The 16,422-nt window shown below is 37.4% G+C and overlaps 1 protein-coding gene across 1 annotated transcript in view; it reads right to left on the bottom strand.

Moving 5' to 3' along the window:
- Positions 1 to 16,422, bottom strand: part of KCNQ5 (potassium voltage-gated channel subfamily Q member 5) — a gene marked incomplete at its 5' end in the record, with an annotated part of 363,603 nt that overhangs the window by 132,559 nt on the left and 214,622 nt on the right. The window contains one exon of the mRNA XM_083377082.1: positions 7,968 to 8,058. Within this exon, the coding sequence (XP_083233208.1) occupies positions 7,968 to 8,058 (91 nt within the window). The remainder of the gene's footprint in view (positions 1 to 7,967; positions 8,059 to 16,422) is intronic.

The following is a 16,422-nucleotide window of genomic DNA, read 5'->3' as shown; positions in this document are numbered from 1 at the left end:
GCATGTACGGATTCATTGATGCCCTCTTCTCTCTCTCTCTCCCTCCCTTCCTCCCTCCCTCTCTCTCCCACATACAAACACAAAAGTTGCAAGTGCTTTGGAAAGTGAATCCTTGAAATTTGGGGAAATGAAACAACGAAAAGGGTTAGATAAAGCCTACCCTTTTCATTGTTTCATTTTCTCCAAATTTCAAGGATTCAAAAGAAGTAAAAAGGGGAAGAAAAGAAAAGAGGGAAAAGTTGTCAAAAGGAATCACAAGCCACATCTTTATTATCACACAGGAATCCAAGGGTATACGAAACATACGTTTTTTAAAGCTGAATATTTAATTGTCATAGGACATGAGCCAGAATAGGCAAAAAACAAAGGTAGGGTGGAGAGATGTAGTCTTATTTTCTTAACCTTCCAAATAATGTTGCTGTTGCCAAGAGGTCAAGGAGGACATGTACACCAACACTTGAGGGACATTGTTTTGGCTAGGATCTTTCATTTATAGTGTCATAAACGCATCTGTCTGTATCTAATATATATCTTTAGTCATCTGCTAATGGATCCTCCTCAGGAGGTTAGGAAAGATTGGCTGAGTTCATACACTGCTCAGCCAAAATCAAGCAAATCATTATTATGGCTTAATCTGTTCTGTGAACCCTGTCATTGAGCCTTCTAAGGGTCTGAGTTTGTCTCCACCAGCAGGTAAGCCTCCACTTCTAAGCTACGCATCTGATGGACTGCATAGAGCTTCACAACTCAAGAGAGGAAAGAAGGAGGGTGGTCTGCGTGGTAGCATAGTGTTTCATTGGCATCTAATTTGCTGTCTCTCTTTCCTTGATTGTAGAAAACACAGAGCTGACCTTTGCAAAGATATGCGAAGAACATTAGCCAAACATGAGCTCAGTCTGGGAAAACAGGGAAGCGTGAGAAAGAAACTCAAACTTGACCCTACCTTGGCTCCTTTTGGTATAGCGGGGTGGATGGGTAGAAAGGAGAACACTGTCAGGCTTTCAGGATTCTATCATTATAGACAATCTCACTAAGTGGAGTTCTAGCATCTCGTGAAGTGTCTGTTTTCCTGACTTGGCCTACCTTGAAGAGCTAACTCTGTTTCCAGGAGCAAGGTAGTGTGGTTATTAGGATTGTTGCTGCCACTAGAATCACAGCACTTTGTTGAAGACAGGAAAAGAGGCTCTCTTAATCCAGAGTCACGCAGCATTTAGCAGACGATTAACCAAAGCGTAAGATAGGCAAAGACACAAGAAACAGCAGGACGTTCTTCCAATTGTCTCCCCACCCACCCCCAACCAGTGGCGTAGCGTGGGGGGTGCAGGGGGGGCCGGCCGCACTGGGCGCAACATCTGGGGGGGCGCGCTCGCACTCACAGCTCTCTGCCCCTGCCTGGCTCACTCACTCTCTCTCACTGCAGTGCTGGCTGTGCGAATCCGATCCAAGCCGCCGGGTCGCCGCCCACTGTGGAGGGGGGGTGCCAGGCGTGCGGTGCGGTGCGGAGAGAGAGCGAGGGACTATCTGGGGGAGGGACAGTGCAGACTCGAGTGCTAAAATCCACGGGTTAGGGGGCGCAAATTACTTGCCTTGCCCCGGGTGCTGACAACCCACGCTACGCCACTGCCCCCAACCAGGCTTAAGGCAACATTAACTGGCCCTGCAGCAGCTGATCTAAGAGCCAGCAAGTATGTGGCTGCTAATGCTGATCTAAAGGTTTCCTGGGTCAGTCTTTCACAGCCCAGGTGGAAAGGAAAGTTGTGGCTCCTTTCCACATCTTGGGATACTACTAAAAAGAGAGGCATTGGCATCTTTTCTTTCTGGCCAGTGTCAAACGCTCCATTTTACTGCTTTTTTTTTTCTTTCACAAAAATATGGCACCAAACTTGTTTTGTCCTCACATCTTTCTGTAAGTGTAGGTTTAATGTGCAGGTGCCCAGTACAGATGTTGAATCCTATCTACCATTACATTCTACAACACCACAGCTTTGCTGATAATTGGGAACATACAATTTTGTTGGTTTACAGATCACATAGTCAGCTGGAACCACTCCCCAAATTGGTAAATTGATAGGATTGGTTTTAAAAAAAAGTAAATACTTAATATGATTAATCCCTTTATATTTAATATCATTACTCTTATATAAAAATGAGAATTCAGTAGCAATTTTTGGAAGAGCTCCTGAGGTGAATCGATGGATTTGTGGGAGACATGCAAGTTGTTCATACCCAGTCTATTTGAAGCAAGGGCTTAGGCTTACTCAGTAATCAGGATTTTATACTACTACAGGTGGTCCTTGACTTACAACAGTTCACTTAGTGACTGTTCAAAGTTACAACAGCACTGGAAAAAGTGACTTATAATCAACTTTCACACTTACAACTGTTGCAACATCCCCATGATCATGTGATCAGAATTCAGACGCTTGGCAACTGACTCATATTTATGACGGTTGCTGTGTCCCAGGGTCATGTGATCCCCTTTTCCCACCTTCTGACAAACAAAATCAATGGGGAAATCAGATTCACTTAACAACCTTCTTATTAATTTAATGACTGCAGTGATGCACTTAACAACTGCAGCAAGAAAGGTCGTAAAGTGGGGCAAAATGCACTTAACAACTACTGTATTTTGCTTAACAACAGAAATTTTGGGCTCAACTGTGGTTGTAAGTCAAGGACTCTTTGTATATCAGTAGTGTATGTCAGATTCTGAACCACTAAATATTCATCTATTTGAAAATCATTATAGAAACTCTCCTAGGCATTGGCACATAAAACCCAAAGGTTTTATCCTACTTACAGCAACCCAAGTAATACCTATTAAAAACATAATTTTAAAAAAGCAAATGCGCAATTAAAGGAACACGTAGTTCAATACTTAAAGTGGTGGGAGTGGCACACAGAAGGCCTGTCTGAATCTTTACTTGTTTTGAAGTACAGAAAAACTGAACTTTTGGGCAGGGGCTTCAGAATTTTGGGGATCTTAATCAAGAGAAATTTCCCACAAGGCTACCTACAGTAGTTTAGGTAATGTTTCAGTATGGCTGTTGTCACAAAGTCCAGCATTTCATAAGATTAGAATACAGATAATCTTTGACATATAGCCACAATTTGAACCAGAATTTCCTTGGCAAGCATGCAGTTGTTAAGTGGGTTGCACCAGTTTTTACAACCTTTTTTTGGGTCACATTTATTAAGTGAATTACTACAACTGCTGAGTGAATCATATGGCCATTGAGAGAATCTGAGTGCCTCAATTGACTTTGCTTGTCAGACTTCCACTGTAAAGACCGAAATACCCTTTTTTAAAACCAAAGACTCTGAACACATAAAAGAAAACCATAATTTCTACTAATAACCGAACCATCAGATCAGTTCTACACAGGTGGTTCTCGGTCAATGATGGCAATTGGGACTGGGATTTTCATCATTAAGTGATGTGGTCACTTAATCACTTAACTGTAGTACTTGACGACAGCAATCCTGGCAGTCCCTTTTATTGCTGTCAAGCAAAAGATCATAGGTCATTAGGGAAGCCTCCTTGCAACTTCCTGCTAGCTTCCCACAACCAAAGTTTGTAAGGAAGCTGACAGGAAGTTGCAAGTCCCAGGATGCTTGTGTGCAGGCTGGCAGGCAATTAAGTGGCTGCTACCAGGGAGCGAGAATATGCAGGTGGTCACAGTGGTCCTGTGTAAGCAATTTTGGGCAGAAAATGCCTGCTGCTGGGTGAGGGAGGGTGCACAGGTGATTGCAGCAATGCATATAAGTAATTTCAGGCCTAGGGGTTGTTCCTACTAAGTGAGGGAGGGTGCACGGATGGCTACAGCAGCATATGCAAGGTATTTTGTGGTGCTGAGTGGGGAGGGTGCACAAGTGGCCAGTGGAGCCAGAATGACTCCTGATGGGCAAGGGAGACTTAACAAAGTTCTTTGTGACCTTCTCTGCTGTTACTTGTTACCTTCCCTGTTGTCTTCTCTTATTTATTTTATTTATTGGAAGCCAGCAAGGAAGGTCACAGATGACAATCATGTAAATGCGGGGCATTGCAAGCATCCTAAATGTGAGCTGGGTGGTTGTGCAATGACTGCAACTTCAAGATCCAACTGCAAGTACTACTCATTCAGTGCCATCACAACTTCAAATAGTCACCAAATGTCACAAAACAAGGATTACTGTTTAGTCCTTCACTCACATCTATTCTTGTTCCCAAAAACAATTTGACCACTGATACACAGAAGATGTTGCAAGGACGGTTCTTAAACATTTAAATCCCATGATTTGGATTTTTTTTGTAATAATTTTATTAAAGTTAAAAGATTAATAGAAACTCAGAAAAATATATATAAAAAAGAAAACAAAAAGAAAAGTCCAAAGAACGAAAACAAATAAAATTTTAAAAAGGGAAAGAAAGATATATAAAAGATGACTCCTGAATAATTATAAACAATTTTCAGTTAACTTCTCTAGTATTTCAATAAAAAAATCTCTTCTTTCCATATTTCAATCCATATCAATAATCATATTGTAAAAAATACTGGGTTATTTTTAAATCTACCTGGCCATCCTAATTCCTCCATTCCTCAAAAAAAGAAAAAAAAACAACAAGAATTCTTGCTGCATTTGTTAGGCATGTTCATTGACCCAATTAATCTCTACTTGTGGGAACACGTTCCTCAAAAAACTACCCCCATATATTCAACCAGTTTAAACTGTTCCATCTTATTGCTAAGATACCTTATTCCACTGAATTGTTATCTATGCTTAAACATTGGTCTATTCTGAAATATTACAATCTTAGTCTTCACACACTGGAAGGCTCAGAAGTATAAATATGGCTAAAAATTTTAGCTTACTCAAATCCATATTTCAAGTGGGCTGTTTTTAACTTGCATAATATACTTGCAGCATTGTTTCTTGATGAATTGCATAAGCAAGGACTTCAAAATTACTCTGTTTCCCAGGGCTGGATTTTTTTTATTGTTTTGTAGAGCTTAACATTTCCTGAAGCGTTTTAATATTCTAATTTATGACAAATAAGTTGCCATAGCTGCTTTTAAGTCTTATTTATGTGAAGTATCTAGCAAAACAAACTGTACCTCTGAAAATTAAGGGAGGGAATCTTCTTCAACAATATGGAACGGGCAGGAGAAAATAATAACGATTTTCTATGCTGTTGAGAATAATCAGGGCTTTTTTTTGTCATAGAACACTCAGAACGGAGTTCTGGCACCTTTTTTGGATGGAACCTTGTAGGGTAGGCAAGGCAGGTTGTATGACGTGTGAGTTCCGGCACCTTTTTCTTTTACAAAAAATACCACACAGAATAATACTATCTATTTTATAACTGTTTTAAAAATAATTCTATCATTTGATAGATGAGAGAAGATAAGCTGCATGTATCCACAATAATTAGAAATTATGCCCTTAATTGGGAGAATCAAGTCTCTGAGAAATATTAGATTGTGCTAAACCTACTGGGACTAAAATTTAAAATTACAGGAATCTGGAGGTGTTGTCATAGTTGTTTTGGATAGAGGAGACTAGATGATGCAGACACTACAGATGTTTTTGCTGTTATAACATCTGCCATGTAAGATAATTTCTTCCTACTGTTCATCAAAGATTGCACATAGTATCTCTTAGTAAGCAACCACTTCTACTACTGATAGGTTTGCCAAACTGGCTCTTATAACATGAGTAGGAGCATTAGGTATCACCCGGGGGGAAAAAAGAAGTCATGCCCACACTGTCATAATAATATCAGGAGATTTTTTTACAATTTGCTCTTTTAAAATCTGTAATCTTAGAAATGCTATAATCTTGTGTAAGATTGTGGAATTTCTCAAAATATGAATGATGCGGTTACTGTAATACACCAATGAAAACCACTGTACTTTCAGACAAAATCTGAATGTGATGCACATAAATTCTGAAAATGGTGCAAAGGTTTATGTATGTTGTAATGTATTGGGGTTTTTGCTTGTACAGATTCACGTGTCTGTTTAAATGCTGCATTAACGGTTGCTCACTGGTGTGTATGTGTAACGGTAACTGACTAGGCCAGACTTGTTGTCTCCAGGGCTATCATTGGTAGATTTGGGGCGGGAATGGGCTCCTTCAAATCTATTGGTCACCACCTAGAGGCCAACCGTATAAATAGCTGTGCAGCAGCTACTGTTTTGCTTCTGTTCCTGTTCCACTTCAATAAACCTTGTTCCTGTTTGAATGCCTGCGTCTCGTTCACTACAACCGAACCAAATATATAACATATGTATTTTAAACAAGGATAGGTTGTGAGATCTTTTTGTATTTTGTCTCCTGCTATTCCCCATCTCTATTCCTATCCCTATCTCTATGTTTATTTTTTCAGTGTTCAGAAATCTGTTCCAAACCTCTATCCTTCTGTCTATCCACCCATTTCTTTTAACTTTGTTAACTGATCTCTTGCAATAATATATAAATATTAATACAAGAAATACCATACTTTGTGCTGTTTTATCAATTTTTTTCTTGTTAGGAATCCAAGCCTGGTGGGGAAAGATTGCAGTTTACATGAATCACACCAGTATTTTATTTATTTAGCCTGCCTATAATATATTGGGGTAGAAAACACTGTTCTATTAGTTTAAAGATAAAATATAATATAATAATATATATAAAAATCAGATGCTTCTTTTTATATTTAGATTCATACTCATTGCTCTCAATTCAACTTAGGAGTGATTTCAGACATTTGATTACTTTGGAATATTTTGCAAAAAATAACAAGGATTATATCAGTACTTTTAAAGCTGTTGACCAAAATATGAATAAAATACTCTTGACAATAAAAGATGAATATTAAAAAATGTAAATACATGAAAATGATTCTCAAATGAGAAGGAAAGATACTTATACAAAAAGGCGGGTTATTTATGTGAATTTCTTGGAGCAGAAAATATATTCATGACCTGGATATGTATCTTAACGTAAAAAATCCAATGTCAAGAGACAATTTCTTACAGCATTTTAAATAAAATTACAGTTCATACTTGGATAGATCTTCCTACTCTCTATCTTTGTAAATAGTCATTGGGTAACTCAACTGGGTATGACTAGTGTTCAAAGTTCAGATTTCAGTGAACATCTGGAATAGCTGAAGTGCTCAACTTGTTCAATGAGCTTCAGTTCCAATTTAAATATTTTTATCAGGCAGAATTACACTGCCTGCATTTTTCAAATTTTGTTTGGAGGAATAAGCAGGAACAAATTAGGAGGCCTGGGTAAGAAGTGGGAATTGATTCTGCTTATGAGCAGAAGTCTTTGGGCATAGCTTGTTAAATGTTGCAAAAGTGAGATACATAATCAGTTATTTCTGATTATTTGACACAACTCTTATGGTTTCTTCTCAAGCTGGTATTTTAACAATTTACTATTGGACTTACTCTTCAGTTTAAATATCACATTTTATTTATTTGATGCCACTTGCATAATATTTGTATGAATTTATCAGAAAATGTATCAGGGAATTTAATTGAGCAGGTCTTTGGATTTTAGAGAATTTTAGAGAGTGAATTCCAACATAGATAAGACTTCTAATCATAAAAAAAAATATCTACCGGTAGATTTTCCTTTATCAGTCAAGTAGCAATGAAATCCTACCGTTTTTTAAGAACGTTTGAACAAAACAGAATTTCATTCTCATTTGGATTATCAGTTTATATAGCTCCCAAATAATTTGTTGGAAAAGAATTTTCATTTGTGATTGCTGATCCATTTGGGTTGCATAAATTGCAAAGGTTTATTTATATACCTATAGCCCATTTACAATAATAAATTAAAAAAAGTGATTCAATTTACAACCTTACATCCGTTTACTGGAAGCACCACTTCTTTGTAGGCATGAATAAAATTGCACTGTCAAGGAGATACATGCATATGTTGTATATGATATAGAATATTTACACGTGTTTATAAATTTTACTTACCAGAATGAAGAGGCAACTAGCGGCAAGCCATGTATGTTCGGGAATAGTAGAAAATACTGACAAAATCAAGCAACCAAACACAAGGAGAAAACTGTAAAACAAAAAAGTACAAAAATAGTTGAAGACAGTGAAAGCAAAAGGAGAACTACAAATAGCTCAACTATTCTGATCTCAGAATGATAACGATAATAAAAATTGCATGTTGCCCAACTTTCAAAAAAGAAATTGTACCCCACTGGAATAGATTATTAATGCCATTCAAAGGTAAAAAATGATGTTCCTATTCTTTTAAAGATATGATAACACTGTGGAAAAGGGACAAATAATGGGAGTAAGTTGCCTTGCATGTGTGCACAATAACCATATTTATTTTATAAGGTTGCTTCATGATTTATTTTTGTGACTTTTTCACAGAAAGCTCTTAAACAGATGATTGAAATAAAGCTTAAAGTCAACTATTCATTTATTTGCATTTTATCCTGCCTTTATTACTTTTTTATAATTAACTCAAGGAGGTAAGCATACCTGCTCCTATTTTCCCCACAAAAACAACCCTGTGAAATGGGTTGGGCTGAAAGAGATTGACTAGCCCAAGGTCACCCAGTCAGCTTTCATGCTTAAGGCAGAACTTGAACTCATCATCTCGTGGCTTTGAGACCAGCACCTTAACCATTAAACCAAACTGGCTAGCTTAACACAGTGAACCTAATCCTGCTGTTTTGTAAGTCATTATTTAATGGAATAGTATTATGCATGAATAAACAGTTATAGTTTGTTCAACAAACCAAAATTAAAATGCAAAAGCAAAAACAAACAACAAACTAATGCAATGTGACATATAGCTATTGTTTTCTTGCTGACCATTAGCAGAATATTTGATTACTAAGAAAGGCAGTCATTAAAAGGGTTGGGAAAAAATAATAATGAATCCTGTTAGCAATCTTGTCCCATCTCAATCATCTAAATGGTGAAGTTCAGATCCATTCCTCTCCTTAATCATGGCAGAATTTATTAAGAGCTGTAGAGTTGGTGAAGCTCATAAACAACATTTTTTTCTTAGGCAAAAACCAAAACACACGCATAAATAGTTAAAATCCAGAAAAATATGGGTGTTACATTACCATGGACTACAAAAGCTCATGGAACTGCTCGCATAAAGATTTAGTAGCATAATTACTACACATTTGCTAATTTTCTAACTAATCTGGAAGTTCCTTCCTTAAAGTTTATTTGTACATACATAACCAAGGATCCATCATCCCATGGCAATATACAGTGGTTAACAATGGAAATGTCCAGATGCAGGATTTACTTCGGTAAATTTTTACTTCAGTAAAATCAGTGGTTTTTTGAGACCTTTTGCTGGAAGAGGGGAGTATGTATTAACAAGCCCATTATGCCACTATTCATGGCATTTAAGGTCTTCTATTCCTTTGGGGTTGCCCTAGTTTCATACTTTATAATAGTGAATTTAATCACATCTCGTTTGTGGTAACTTCTAAGGTCAAGCAAAGTAGCATCATGGCAGTTCTTTTACTCCTTTATTCCATACATGCCTTGCACAATGAAAATTAACTTTAAGTTCCGTGCTAACTCCTTCCTTTTAAAATGGGCTATTTTCAAACTTAGCGTTCACTGACAGTCTTGGTAATATAAGCCAGGAGGATTACATTTTCCATCACTTCTAGTTTCAGTGTGACTTGTATATGTAAGTAAAATGAGAACTGACCAAAGCTATTATAATTTTTTAAAAAATATTTGGATAAAAATTGCATGGAGCACAAGTGTCCCTTCATATAGAGCAGTTTGTAAATTTATAACCACAAATATGAATACTAAATGAGTTGTTCTTTAGACTTTATAGCTCTATGATTTCAGTAGCCAAAAGCTCATGGAACTGCTCGCATAAAGATTTAGTAACATAATTAAGAAGAATAGATTTTAGTTAAGTTTTTCTTCAATTGGAAAATAAGATTGTGGCAACTGTAACTTCTGTCTTATTTGTTACACTTTAAGAAGGGAAGAATGAACTCCTGGTAGCTACTTGTTCCCAAATTAGAAATTCAAATTGTTTTAGTTCTGTGATGGATATGACACAGTTTGTCTGAACTGGCCTCTTTTATTTCTGTGAACTATAGGGAGTATGGGACAGAAGTACTCTTTCAAAGCCAAATCCTTTTGCAGTTTTTAAAACATGAGGTTTTATTTTCTAGGGGAAAAGGTGCAAAACTAAATTCAGCCATAAAGAGAACATACTGGAGAGAACCTGGTATACGAAAAGAATTATTCGCATGAAAGGAAAACCTCTTTAGTTAAACCTGTTTAACAAATTTGGAGGTGGACTGCTTTCTTGTGTAAGTTTGTTGGGGAAGTCCCATAAACCGGAAAAGCTGCTTATAATCACCCCCAAAATGCAAACTTGGTTTGTTTTAACTGTAGAATAGGCCACAATATTTGAGCTTATCCTAGACACTAAGCTGGGAAGATAATCTATGATCTCAGGCCTTGAAAAGCATCCTCCTTTTTAAAAATTGAAATCCCTTCAAGTTGCTTTGCCAAATTTCAGTTTCTGTTATTCTGAGGTAGGAAACACATGGCAGTTGTCTTGACACAGACATTTAAAAAGTTCAATTCAGTGGTTCTGCTGGTCGACAAGCTCCCAATTAGCTGATCAGCATACTAGGCATCACAAGTGATTCTCTGCCTTCAACCAGCTTGCTAAATTGTTATGTAGATGTTGTTTGTTTCTCTCTGCCTGATAATGGTTGATTTGTCAAGAGTGCCAGGCTTCCAGGAATTCTCTAGCTTTTTTGGATTTAGCTTGATCTAGGATGCTCACAGTTTGTCAGTTGAAACTATGATTATGTCTGTTCATCTGTTGTGTGATTAAGGAATTTTCATCATGTTTTCTGACGGCTGGTTGGTGTTTATTTTTTGTATTGGCTGGATTGTAGTATTTTTATTTCTTGTTTCTAAATTTTAAACTCAAGAGTATGGAGTAATACAAACACTTATAATAAATAAGCAACTTTAATTTAAAGTTTGGAGAAACTTAAAATAGGTCAAAACCACCTCAAAAATTTCCAAGAAACCACATTTACTGAATGTGCAGGCAGAAACGGCTCTGCATCCACAATAATTTTTCCTGGGAATGGAAAAGAAAAAAAGACAAATACCTTGCTTTTCATCTCAGGAAGTGATATGACTTGAAGTGGCTCTAACTTTGTAGTCAAACAAAGGATCAAATTTTACTAAACACAACGTTTTCCCAAACATTTCTCATTCTGCAAACTCTCAACAATATAAAATGTATTGATATACAGGCACAAGAGAGGAAGAAGTGGTGGAAGACTGTCAGTTAATTTGCGAATGAATATTTATTTTGCCTCTCCCAATTATATCAACAGTTCAAAAAACTCAACTTCCCTCCGCCCTGTGCGTTCCCACAGAGAGGGCCTCCTCAGGGTGCCTCCGGTCAGAGAATGTCGGCTGGTGGCCCCCAGGGGGAGGGCCTTCTCTGTGGGCGCCCCGGCTTTATGGAATCAGCTGCCGGTCGAGCTCCAGATGGCACCTGACCTTTGCTCCTTCCGACGCGGTCTGAAGACCCATCTATTTGAACAAGCCGGCCTGGCCTGATGGGGGATATGTTGGGGTTTTAATGGGGATTTTTATATTGTTATTGATTGTTTTAGCTGGGCCACTATTTAATTCTTTTTTAATTTTTGTATTTTGTATTTTTTATATGTGCCCTGTTCACCGCCCTGAGTCCTTCGGGAGAAGGGCGGTATATAAATATAATAAAAAAAATAAAAATAAATTTAAAAGTATTTCAATCCTAATTTTTAGACCCCTCAACTCAGCACTATTTTCTTAATAAGAGTAATGTTTTGGGAGAAACCAGATTTCCCCCCTATACCAGCCAATGTGAATTCAGGCTGAATAAAAGCCAACCAGCAATTACAAGGGGGCTGTTGTAGGGTGAAGCCTGCTCAAAGGTTCTAGAAGATAACATTTTAATTGGCCCTAGGGTGAGCCACATATGATAGAGCTAAGAAAATGACAGCTACTAGGAATATGCATAAACAGAAAATGTGTTCCTTTCCCCCCCACCCACCAAATTTTAACAATTTAAAGTGCACCCTCAGCCTTCACTTCTTCAAAAACAAGGGAATGTAGTGTACTTCAGCCTCCTCTACATGGCTTATGTACCAGCTCCTTAATGGTTCTACCATCACCTATTCACCACCGCTGCCAAAGTAGCGGAGGAGCATTTCCTACTGGCTCACCCACTTTGATCTTCCCAGTGAATTGACTTCTCTTCCTTTCCCTCCCTCCTTTCTGCTGCCACGGCCAATCTTCTTGTGGCAAAAGAAGGAAGAAGTCTAGTCTTCAGTGGTGTTTATAACCAGCGGCATGGAGGACCTTCCTGATATCACAACATTTCTCCTTTCTTTTTGATTGTTCCCCTCTAATATCGTTACTTCATAAATTAGTACAATCATCAACAAAACCAGCTGGCCTTGTATTTTTTCTGCTCTTACCTTCCTGAAGCATTTCTGTCCGGAACAATTGTGTTTCAGTTTTTATCGACAACAAAATAGCCCTATTTCATTCTATATACAAGTAGGGCGCACACTACCTATTCTGTACCAGCCTACTACCGGCCCTGCAGAAAAGGCAGGGACAACCCCTTTACAAAACGGCAAGAGGCTGGAACTAAGCCTGCCAAATTTATTAACATAAAACAGAGCAAACAGAGCAAACACGAACCATGAAACAGGAGCTATTCAAACGGTTGCCTTCAGCAAACCAGCCCTCCCACACATTCCCCTTTTAAACAGTTCAGGGCGTGGCTTCTCTCTGCCTCCTTCTGAGGTGCCCCATTGCCTTCCTCTGTTTACTCCTGATTGACTGCCTCCTGCGTCGGGCGTCCTTGAACAGGGCCAGCTGTGGGTCATCTTCATCCACGCTGTCAGGCTCACACAGCTGGGTCTGCGTCGTAACCAGATGAGAGGGGCCTGGCTGAGGGCTCTGCGGAGCCTCAAGGCTATCCTCAGCAAGCTCTCCAACACCCCCCTCCTCCTCCTCCTCTGAATTGTCCAACCCAACTGCCGAACCCACAGGCTGACCCTGAATCACAACACTACCCAAACTAGCTACTCCACACATAAGAACAGCTTGTGCACAAATTGTTTTCTATATCCCTAGTGACTAGGGAAGAAGATATCTTCCAATATATCAAGAGGTCCTTTAGTACACATGAATAAAAGGCACTAGGAGACCCTCTTCCAATCCTGCACACTGTAAGATTCAACCTGTAATGTTTCTCCAGTGATAACTTCTGAACTCTTTTATATACTTTCAATTTTGCTTCACTTATAATAAACAAGTCTATGGCTTAAGTCAAACTATACTTCAATGCATTTCAATTAATATATGCAGGGCTTTTTTTCTCATAGAACGCTCAGAACGGAGTTCCGGCACCTTTTTTGGATGGAACCTTGTAGGGTAGGCAAGGCGGGTTGTATAACATATGTGAGTTCCGGCACCTTTTTCTTTTACAAAAAAAGCACTGAATGTATGTAATTGAATATTAATGCTGAACTCATTTTTAATCTCTTTCTTCAGAATGGCAGAGGTGGACATTATTGATTTCTTTCATCTCATTGGAAAAGGAAACCAGATGAAACAGACTCCTACGGCTTCTTGTAGAGTCAGAAAGGTTGCCTGTTCACTGACAGAATAGGTTTTTCAGCAGAACGGTCTTTTCTTGCCCTGATTCTGAAATCTCTCACGAAGAGCTGGGTGACCTTTGAGAGCCAATCTGGGAGACCCGTAGAAGGAGCAGAGGAGAGCAAGCAAATGGAAATATGTGTAGTGTAGCAATCTGCTTGTATAACATTGTGTATGCTACTTTTACTATTTACAATGCTTTTTAATTGATATGTTATTGTTAAAAATATAAAATGAGAATTCGACTAGCCTAATAGCTGCTTTTAGCAATTGCATTAATGTATAATTTGTATAATGTATAAAGTATACATTTATACTTCCCATATTACCTTACATTGGAGTTTTACACTCCTTGCTGCACAGTAGTTTTTATTTTATAAATTACCAAAATTTATGTTTTCCTAGATTTTCCTAAAAAGTTATTTAATTTAATTTAATTTAATTTAATAATATTTCTATACCGCCCTTCTCCCTGTTATTGTTAAGCAGGTTTACAGTTTATAAAATGTACTATTTTGACTATTTGGAGTGTTTCCAATCAGTTATTGTTAATGCATTTATTTAATAATACAGATACTTAAGAAGAAAAGCACTGTTTTCTTTTTGAGATGGCAAAAATGTCACTAAACAACAGAAGCTAATGATAAAAGTTAAATGTATTAATATACACCTCTTTATGTCTTTGTAGAATGGGACAATTAAGATTTTTGAAGCCAGCCAGTCCAAAGTAGCAAGCAACATTACTGAAAAGTTGATGTTTTGTAATTACGATATTGGTTTTGAGGAATGAATACAAGTGGAAAGTGAATATATTACGCAAGCTGAAGCATTAATATTCACATTTTGACACTATGTTTGACATCTATGGTGGATATTTATGTCAGAGTTTGGAACCAGGATGAGATGTTTGCCCTAATCCTATTTTTCTCATTTTAAATCTCCTAGAAAACAACAGATAAGCAGCCTTAAAGTCTATAAAAGGAAAGAAATGTAACTATTAAAGCAAACTGCCTGAGTTATAACAATGAGGGATTCTGAGAGTTTATTCAAGCTACTAAAATTCGAGATCTCAAACAACTTAAATCATGGTGTCTTTGGCGCTTTCTGAACTTGGTTGTTTTCTTGCAGTAATTTCATTACCTAGGTAACATTTTCAATGCTAAAAGGGAGTGGGATTTGCTGTCTCTGTATATTCAGTACCTTCTCTGTCATTTTTGGTGAAGATGATGCTTTCTGTTCCTTGATTAGGCTGTTGTTCACTGCTTTATTGTTAGCCTGAATTGATAGATCCTTGGTTAGGGTACTGTTTACAGCTTGATTATTTGTCTGGTGTTGCTCTTGGTGCTAATTCCTGCTTATCTAGTGAGAAGTTCTGGTTGGGATGCTCAGTTGAAACTATGGTTAAGTTTATCCATATCTTCATCGTATCTTCTGACAACTAGTTGGTGTTCATGAATGCGCTCTGCTAGTGTCCTACCTGTTTCTCCTGCATAACGGCTGTTACAGGCCTTACACCATATGGTGTAGATGAGCTACTACTTTGAAGGAGTTTAGTTGGTTTGTGGGCTATGGTGATGCCATGTGGTGGTAATAATCTGTTGGCTGTTTCTGAGATTTGTTTTATCTATGGCAGTGCTATTCTTTTCATAGCTTGCACTGGTTGAGTGGTCAGTTGTGTGGATATCTATCCACTGGAAGATGTTGTATTGGTAATCTGTTTCCTTTTTCCGATGTTCTGGGTTGCTAAAGTGTCTTTGTGTTTCTCTGAATGTTATTGAATGCTTCTCTTATTGAATGCTTCTCTTGTTAGAAGTTGGGTTGTTACTTTGGTATGGAAGCACTTGGTTAGTGTTGGTTGTGTATATCCATATATATCCACATAAGTAAAATTATATCCACAACTCCAATGATCTGAGATATCCCACTATAGGATATCTCTCTGTTTCCAAGTTAAATGACAAATCTTTCTGTGATTATCTATATATAAATCATAACTTACAACTACTAAATTCTAAAACCGTGTGTATCACAAAAGAATTTATGCATAACAGATTTTCCTTATGACAAAATTATTAGAAGATAGTTAAGTAACCTTTTTCATTAGAAGTCCCAATATTTTACAAAACTAGCAGATCTGGGTTCAAATATCTTTGTAACCCTTCTTATATGTCAACACTAAGAGCCCTGGATACACTGAATTCCATGAGTAATCTCAATTACATGAATAATTAAACTGTAACTGCTTTCTCTATTTTCACAATCTCTCTCTCTCTCTCATACAGACACACACACACACACAATTGTTTGATCACTTTCCAGTGAAAACATTTTTCAGAAATATAAACTTACCTTATAGTCACTAAGAGTTATTAATTATATTAGTACTTTAATGTTTTTGTCTTTCCCTGGAAAACTTGTTTCCACAAGGAAAATACTTCTCTGGATCATCTGTATTATTTCTTAGAAAAGAGTCTGCTAACTTCGTTCAAACGGAAAAAAAATGTTTGCATTCATTTTTTCGTATACAGGAAAGCTTTTTATTCCTTATTAAAGTGCTTCTCAACAACTAATGTATTTATTACCATGACTTCCCTAGAAGACTTTTAAATTAGTTAATTTATTTCTTGAGAAATGTAAATTGGTGTAAAAGAGATTCAATGAACTCAATTTAAGGATCAGTGCTGTTGTTGCCATTGTAAAGAAGAATCATACAAGAGTAGAT

Source organism: Vipera ursinii (assembly GCF_947247035.1).
Source record: "Vipera ursinii genome assembly, chromosome: 1".
NCBI classification, from domain to species: domain Eukaryota; kingdom Metazoa; phylum Chordata; class Lepidosauria; order Squamata; family Viperidae; genus Vipera; species Vipera ursinii.
The sequence above is the reverse complement of the archived record's forward strand: the minus strand, read 5'-3'. Positions and strand labels throughout refer to the sequence as shown.